This window comes from Myotis brandtii, unplaced genomic scaffold (assembly GCF_000412655.1).
Source record: "Myotis brandtii unplaced genomic scaffold, ASM41265v1 scaffold4, whole genome shotgun sequence".
Lineage (NCBI taxonomy): Eukaryota > Metazoa > Chordata > Mammalia > Chiroptera > Vespertilionidae > Myotis > Myotis brandtii.
Genome location: NW_005365371.1, coordinates 6,064,184 through 6,073,458, shown reverse-complemented (window position 1 = coordinate 6,073,458; position 9,275 = coordinate 6,064,184). Strand labels below are relative to the sequence as shown.

Below are 9,275 nucleotides of genomic sequence, written 5' to 3'. Positions count from 1 at the left end.
CCCCCCCCCCCCCCCCCCAAAAGGACAATATAACCAGGCACAAATCCTCAGGCAGGATCAAACTACAATTCTAGTTCCACATCTACCACTAAGCAGCCACCAAGACACCAAGAGACCATGCAGCACAGATCTTCTCAAACAGGGTAAAGCTGTATAGAGATGATGGGACACTCCACTAAAAACTTTTCATTCAGTAGATCAAGGATGAAGTTCAAAGGCATTTATTGAAGAAAACTTTTGCTTGAAAACCACTGTATATCAAGATTTTTGTTTTTTGGTCAGAGAATAAGTCTTAACAGCTGAGAAATATTTAGCTACATAAAAGTTTTAACTTTGATTATTTGCATGTGGTTTACTTAACCTGTTTTCAATTTCATTCAGGCCACCTAGCATCCAGAAGCAAAACAATCACTATAGGAAATAAATTAGTATTATGTAAAAACCCTTCCTGTATCTAAATTAGGTTAGCTGCATGAATGTTCAGTAGGCCAAGTACAACACAGTATCTATTAAATAAAAAGTGATACTTATTTTGTCTTTAAAGACTAGATAGGAGCTTTTTGGCCTAGAAATATTATGGGCCTGGGTACAGGTAAATGTGAATCTGAATCCCAGTTCTAACACTGTTTCCTCATCTGTGGAATTGGGAGAAACAAAAGACATTTCTATATCTTGAGATTGTAGTAACAATTAGAGAGAATTTATATAAAATGCCTCATACGGTGTCTACCATAAAAAGCAGGTATTGACAACAGTAGCTATGGTTTGTCTCCATTTTGTCATGTGATTGTTATATTAACTTACACCTATATAGCCCCCATATATGAGGCAATGTGGCATGGTGGGAAAACACTCCTCCTGAAATCAGAAACCATAGCTTCAACTCCCAACTCTGCCATTTCATTAGATGCAAAATCTTGGCAAGTGGACTGAATGCTATTTTTCTATGTATAAAATGAAGCTAGAAATGCCTTAAAATTGGAAGGATCCTGGAAGTGTAAAGCACCTTGTAGATCGCCAGATTTTTTTGATATGGTTACTAGAGATTTCCAGGTGAGGTTCTTGACTTCCCAATTCAAGTGTCTAAGACCTGAAGCCTAGTCAAGGTTCTCTAGCTTTCAACCCAAGTCAGTGGTCCCTGGGTACATATGGTAAGGAAGGAAAAGAAAGAAAAATTTTCTTCTCTCAACATTAGTATAGAAGGTTGGAAGTTGCAGTTTGAGAAGACCTCATGGGATTCTCGGTAGAAAACGCACATACAGAATGGGCAAATGTGGAACAGGAGTTTGTGGTGAGGGACAATTATGGCAGCCACAGAAATCCTAGGTGTAGCTGGCACCCTCAACTTTACTTTCTTTTTCACCTATGGCAGGTACTACTGACATCTTGGACTAGACATTCTGGGTTGTCCTGCATACTACTATAGGATGTTTATTTAGCAGCATCCCTAGTGTCCACCCATGTCAGTAGTAGCACCCCCCAGCCCCAAACCGTGACAACCAAATATGTCTCTAGGTACTGCCAAATGACCCTGATTGAGAACCACAGCCTTACAGTAATATGACTAACTAGAGGCCCGGTGCACAAATTCGTGCATGGGTGGGGTCTGGCCGGCCCACCCTGATTGGGGGCATGGCCGGCCAGGGGAAGGGGCCGTGGGCAATTAGCCAGCCGGCCTTACCCCCTGGTCAAACTCCCAGTCAAGGGCACAATTTGCATATTAGGCTTTTATAGGATTGGCCCTTGAAGAGTCATAAATATGAAGAGTGACACTCCATTACACACACAAATGTTAGAAGACAAAAGTGTACCATTCTGTGTTAAGAGGTTATAAATACTCTTTTTAAAGCCAATAATTTGTTAATCGTGACCATAGAAAATGAAGACTAAAATTCTTGTCTAGTCAATGATTCTCAGAACTGGTAAGCACACGGGACATGCTAGAGCTACCTGCTCTAGACCACTCACTCTCTCCCCTAAATGCTTCAGAGGTAAGACTGCACATGAGAGGCACAAACTCTTAAAAATAAGGGCAGATACTTATTAACAAATGTTTAAAAAATAGAGATGTAGGAAATGATAGAATTTTCTTCCATTTAATTTTGGTTGACCAATGAAGAGGGATTTCCAATTCAAATGTTTACAGCTTTATGATACCCAATTTTGACTAAGTCGGGGTATAACTCCTCTTCAGAACCTGCATTTACTTCCTGTCAGTCGTAGATCTCCCTGGAGAAGCTGATAACTCACGGTAAATATTTTCCTTGGCTTGAGCCTTACCAATTCAAGTATCTCATATGAGCTAAAGTTAACCTCTGAAGTAATGTAGTGAGGTAATCAAAAGGAAAGAAATATAGACACAGGAGATTTAGCTAAAGGAATTGAGTCCCTAATACAATTCTGGTCATACCCACTACTAAGGCATTACACTGCTTTGAGAAAAAGAAACTGAAGCTGATTCCAAACTCATCCCATCATTATAAAACTACTAGAGGCCCGGTGCATGAAATTCGTGCACCGGTAAGGGTCCTTAGGCCTGGCTGGCGATCAGGGCTGATGGGGGCCTTCCAGCTGCTGGCCAGGGCCTTCCTTCATTCCATGCCACCCCCTGGTGGTCAGCGGACATCACAGCGAGCAACTGAACTCCCAGTCTCCTGGTCGAACTCCCGAGGGGACACTGTGCATATTAGCCTTTTATATATATAGATCACTACTCATCCATCATGAAGCTTTAGAAAAAAGAATAGCACTCTCCAGGACCTCTTATCAAAGGATCATGTGGTATTACACTGGGCATCAAGCCTGCTAAATTACCAAATAAAACTCAAGAAGTTGCTACTTAGGTTAAAAAAAAAAGCTAAAAATAAGTGAATAGCCCAATTCAGCAATGCCAAGGAATCCTTTTGAACTCTCTAAGTTTCCTTGCATGGCTCATGATGAGTAAAAGATTTAGATACAGAAATCTTTAGTAAAATATTTAGGATACCTCATCCACCTACAAACAAAGGGGTAAGATAATGAGGAGGTGAGACTGCATCATTAAGTTCTCTATACCCAAAAAGCTGTAGAGCCCTGGCCGATGTTACTCAGTGGTTACAGCATCAGTCCCAGGTCCAAAGGGTCTCACATACCTGATCAAAAACATGTACGTGGGTTACAGGTTCCCTCCCCGCCCTCAGTGGGACATGTGGGAGGCAGCCAGTTGATGTGTCTCTCACATCGATGTTTCTCTCTCTCCCTCCCTTTCATTCTCTCTAGAAAGCAATGGAAAAAATATCCTCAGGAGAGGATTAACTGAATAAACAAACTGTAGAGCTGTATGTAATTCAATGGCATCAGTTTAAAAAATAAGACTTATATTTTCTATGAAAAAACTATAGGTCAAAACCCTAACACCAGGAAATGGGTTTATATTTCATTTTCTTTTTTATCACTGCACTTGCATATCTTTCAAATAATAAGTTATATAATGGGTCCAAAAGAATAAAAAATCCTAAGCCATGATTTGTATAAAAATGAGCACTGCCTGAAAATTTTCTGAATGATGAAAGACATATGCTGAGAAAAGCCTAAAAGCCACCCAAAATTAAGATACAGTAACAATAAATCAGAAATAATTGCTGAAAATTTTGACCTTTGGACTCTGATCCATTTAGAAATAATTCCTATTTGATAACTTTGTTTACATACATGTCATTTAGCTTCTAATGGGGCTCATGAAAACCAAAAACATAACATTTAAGCCAGACAGAAATGGAAAAATTAACTCTCACCACTGAGGACAAGACCTTTACATAAACACAAGATAAGGATTGGAATGGAAAAAAGACTTATGAAATTTCTGAAGTCCTGAGAAGCCTGTAACAAAGGTTTGCCATGAATTTTCTAGGACTCCTTACAAGAAATGAAATGGCAGGCATAAGGAAAAAGGTTGAAGCAACACACAACAGAACACCAGTCTACAGAATGCAGAGTATACACTGAGAGAGCCTGGGTATACATGAAGAATTGAGAGCAAGTGCTGAATTCCAACCTGTGCTGGCTGTGTGGTGGTGAAGCGATACTCTCCTTGTCTGTCTCGATTGAACACAACTTTCCAAAGGACCATGTCAAGGCAGAAGTTCTGAGAGATATTCCAGTGAGTTAAGAATTAAAAATGACTATGTCATTCTTTATTAATGTGCACATTTAAAAAGGATCACACAATGCTGAATCATTAGTAAAAAACATGACTTGATTGTTATATAGAGAATTTCAGTTAATATTGCAAACAGACAAAAAATAACATGACTTTTATGATAAATGCAAATCATCATAAAATTCTTGATAAAATGGGACCTCTACATTTCCCACAAAACATGACTTTTATATGAATAGTCGGGCTCCCCATATTAAAATAATGCTTATAATCCAGTCTTTTTCTTAACAGTGAGTTATTTCCATTGAATATTTAAAATTAATTCTATATGTAGCTAAATCTATATATGAATATGATTTTCAGAATCCAACACAAATTCTTTTGATAGTGAGAAAGAGTAAAACATTATGAGGGTTTATAACAGGATTCCCTAAAAAAATCTGTTTTTAAAAATATATATATATCTTAAACATTTGAGTGAAAAGTTGAACTTATTCTATAGAAAAAGAAAAGCTTTTAAAATAAAATGTCTTGGATGTGCTTTCTATAGTCCATACAATAGCAAAAACACATTCCACTGGGCACTTTAAAAAGATCAGTTTCAGTACCATAAAATCCATGCTGCCAACTATGGTCCAAATTTAAATACGAAGTCATCTTTTAGAAAGATAACAAATTAAGCATCATTTCCAAGTCTAGAAATATTATCATTAAAGTATATATTTCACAAATTACCTAATTTTAATTCAAAATCATGTCCTATGAAACCCTTCACTTAAAAATCACACCTGTTATCTCTTTCCATTTCATATGTTGCTACTGTAGAAGAGAATAATAGTTTGGAGAACAGACAAAATTATATTAACAAACAGCAAATGAGAACTCTGCAGTTTCTTTTATAGAAATGGATCTAAAGGCAATCCTAATAGGAGAGTAATTGTATAATGCACAATGGATCAGAGAGTCCTTATGACCTCTAGAGGGAATTTAAAAGCAAATATCAAAGAGGAAGTTCCACTAATCAATGCTGAGACTGGGTAAATTCATAACGGTCATTATTTTATTCTCTCAATAAACTCTATTATTAATATTTATGACTTTTCATGGAGAAAGTCCCCTTTCTTCCTTAAATGGGAAATTCTACCATATATCACAGGACTCAGTGGTACTAGCCCACTCTGATTTCTTGGCCACCAGTTGATGGGCTGCCTGAGCACCAATCTCCACCCCCATCCCCACCCCACAACCCATCTAGTTTGGTGGTTTCCTCTTTATTGATGTGCCTACCTTCCCCCAACAATTCTAAGCACCAATCTTCTCTCCTTTCTATCAATCACTAATTTTTGCTAGCTCACTGCTTATTTTCTCCTATCTGTATGAGTGTAGCTAAGTAATATCCCTTAATATGACTACTATCAGTTAACGGAAATGTCAGAAGAAAAGGCTAAAAAAACTTAACTAAAATGAAACTGAAACTTTGTAGGCTTCCATAATACTACCTGTTCTCTTCCCCCATTACCATTAAATCACCAAGAATCCCATAGCAGCAAGGTAGCCATTTGATTATCTGAAGTGCTTACCTCCACCATGATAGATACAAGGGCATTTACAAGAACAATGATGAGCATAGTTATACGCCACTGATATGGTACACACACAATCTGTAAGACAAAAATTTTTAAGTTAAAATAGTAGTATGTAGTTTATATTTATGGCATTACATCATAACTTTAAAATTAATTTAATTCCTATTATGTACCAAGCACCTTCACATAAAATACCTACTCAATCCTCAATAGTGCCACAAGTTAGATATTATATCCACTTTTCAGATGATAAAACTCAAAGTGTAAATAACTTAAGTTTAAAAATAATATTAAAGTGGCTGAGCTTAGTCAGATCTTTATCACTCAGATTGAATAGCTCAAGCCTTACTAGACCATAAATTTCTAATAAGCCCCTATTTTTAATTATTTTTTTAATTTTTTTAATTGATTTCAGAGAGGAAGGGAGAGGGGTAGAGAGAGAGAGAGATAGAAACATCAATGATGAGAGAGAATCATTGATTGGCTGCCTCTTGCACCCCCCCCCCACTGGGGGGGGATCAAGCCCACAATGCAGGCATGTACCCTTGACCGGAACCAAACCTGGGACCCTTCAGTCCGCAGGCCAACACTCTATCCACTGAGCCAAACCAGCTAGGGCTAATAAGTCCCTATTTTTTAAATAAAATCTTGTCTTTAAACAATGAAGCAGATACTGATCTAATAATAAAATATTATTCAAAACTCTATACCAGGGCTCCTCAAACTTTTTAAACAGGGGGCCAGTTCACTGGCCCTCAGACCGTTGGAGGGCCGGACTATAGTTTAAAAAAAAAACTACGAACAAATTCCTATGCACACTGCACATAACTTATTTTGAAGTAAAAAAACAAAATGGGAACAAATACAATATTTGTATTTTCATGTGGCCCGTGGGCCGTAGTTTGAGGACCCCTGCTCTATACTGATATAAGGACAAGTGCATAAAAAAACTATATAGATCAATTTAAGAAATACAACCTAAATTTTCACTTTAAAATCTGTGATAAATTTTTAAGGCCTAAAAAAGAAAAGAAAAAAACCTATTTACACATTCATCCTTTCATCAGCAAATATACACCGAGTGAATATCCAAGATACTGTGCTAAGTGCCGAGGAGTGATATGATCTAATGTTTTAGAAAAACATTTAAGACTTCAGCAAGAAGGATCTGAGGGGTGAAGACTACTATAGTGATCCAGACAAAAGGTGATAGTAGCTTGAATTAAAATGGTGGGCATGATAAGAAATATGTATTTGGTCTCTGTCCCTGGTTCATGACATTTAGCTCTTAAAACTCATATAATTTCCTGAGTGATGGAGGCAATAGGGAGTGTCTTATACAGAACTTCTAAATCCCCTGGAATTTCCTGGAATGCTTTTTGCTCTAATGAGGCTACTCTGGGTGGGCTCCTGAATAGCTTCAGGATGGGGGTTGCCCACCAGAAAGACTAAGCCATGATTAGAAGCTTGGAACTTTCAGCTCCACTTCCTCATCCTCCCAGGAAGGAAAGAGGGGCTGGAGATTGAGTTAATAATTGACCATGCCTAGTGATGAAGCCTCAATTAAAAAACAAAAGAAACCTAAACTAGAGGTTTTAGAGACATCCATGTGCTGGGAGAGTGGTACATCCCAGCTCCACAGGGACAGAAGCTCTGTACTCTGGGCCCTTCCAGAAGACCTCGGCCTACATAACTCTTCATCTGGCTAATCATTTGTACTTTTATTATAGTCTTTATAATAAACTAGTAAACATAAGTGTTCCCCTAAGTTCTTTGAGTGGTTAAAGCAAATTATCATACCTGAAAAGGGGGTTGCAGGAACCAATTTATAGCTGGTTGGTCAGAAGTACAGGTGATAACCTGGGACTTAAAACTGGTGTCTGAAGTTGTGGTATAGTCTTGTGCGACTGAGCCCTTAACCTGCACTATCTCCAGGTGGTTAGTGTCAGAACTGAAATGGAAGATATCCAGTTTGTGTCCAGAGAGTTGGAGAATTGGTTCGTGTGGAACCACCCCCAAACATGTGGTGTCAAACATGTTGTGAATAGAGGAAACAATAGTTTCCTTTTAGGTGACAAAAAGGGTTGGAATGAAAAGAGAAAGATTCAGAATAAGAAAACTGAAAGAATCTATCAACAGACTGGCTATAAAAAGAAATAGATAAGGACACATATACACACTTCTGACTTGGGTAAATGGTGGTACCAAGAAACGGAGACAAAGCAGAGCTGAGGAAGAAAATGATGAGCTTAGTTTAAAAATGTTGATGGGTGACCCTAACCGGTTTGGCTCAGTGGATAGAGCGTCGGCTGCGGACTCAAGGGTCCTAGGTTCGATTCCGGTCAAGGGCATGTACCTTGGTTGTGGGCACATTCCCAGTAGGGAGTGTGCAGGAGGCAGCTGATCGATGTTTCTCTCTCATTGATGTTTCTCTCTATCCCTCTCCCTTCCTCTCTGTAAAAAAATCAATAAAATATATTTTAAAAAAAATGTTGATGGGTGAACCATGCAGATAATATTCAGTATGTCAATGGAGTAGATTCAAGTCTAAAGCTAGTTGTGAGAGCTAGGCTAAGGGTATAGAGTCGGGAGTCTTCATTACATAGTTAGCAACTATGGGTGAAGCCATGACTACAGATGAGATCACCTGAATGTAGAGAGTAAAATCAGGAATAATTGCAGAAATGTGGAGAACACAAAACATGTAAAGAGCAGGCTGAGGATTTGGAACCACAATGAAGAATGAGAATGAGGAGTTACAGAAGTAAGGAGGAACAATCACAAGAGAGCAAAACATCACAAAATTCCAGAGGAAATATCTCAAGAATGTTGGCACGGCTCACTTGTCAAGTACTGCTGAGGAGTCAAGAATAAAAAAATAAAAAAGAAATTAATGGGATAAGTTCATTGGACTTAATAAGGTTGTTAACTGCCTTGGCAAGGTAGCTTCAGTAGACTGGCAGGGGTAGAATCCAGACTAGTTCATAAGTGTGCGGGAAGCGAAGTGAATTTTCATAGCACTCTTTCAAGAAATAATTGTTTTTAATCTTTATTGTTGAAAGTACTACATGTGTCCCCCTTTTTCTCAATTTGACTGTGAAGCAGAAGACACATGTGGCAGGAAAGAAATGTGTGTTCTGTTTTGCTTTCTTCTTTTGCTTAAAGTGCTTATCTAAATTCCTCAATGAAATAGCGGGAAACAGTTATACTAATACACTGCTGGAAAGATGATAAACTGTCAATTTCTTCTAAGATAAATAACACAGTATTTATAAAAATTAAAATTTGAGATGCCCTTTGACCAAGCAATTCCATTTCTGCACATTTAACCTCCAAGTATGCATTTGTCCTTCTTAATGAAGTGCATAAGGATTTGCAATATAGCATCCTATATAATAGAGGTAATATGCAAATTGACCATCATGCCCTCACACAAGATGGCCACCCCCATGTGGTCACAAGATGCCCGCCACAAGATGGCCAGCAGGGGAGGGCAGTTGGGGGAGACCAGGCCGGCAGGGGAGGGCAGTTGGGGGCAACCAGGCCTGCAG

General features: G+C 38.4%; 1 protein-coding gene across 3 annotated transcripts in view; it reads right to left on the bottom strand.

Annotated features, from left to right (window-relative positions):
* Positions 1 to 9,275, bottom strand: part of ATP13A3 (ATPase type 13A3) — a 112,130-nt gene that overhangs the window by 3,965 nt on the left and 98,890 nt on the right. For 2 of the 3 annotated variants that reach the window (XM_005873195.2, XM_014545316.1), the window contains exons 31-32: positions 5,719 to 5,799; positions 4,034 to 4,123 (exon numbers count right to left, since the gene is read on the bottom strand). In XM_005873195.2, coding sequence (XP_005873257.1) covers positions 4,034 to 4,123; positions 5,719 to 5,799 — 171 coding nt within the window. The remainder of the gene's footprint in view (positions 1 to 4,033; positions 4,124 to 5,718; positions 5,800 to 9,275) is intronic. The other variant, XM_005873196.2, reaches the window with a different exon arrangement.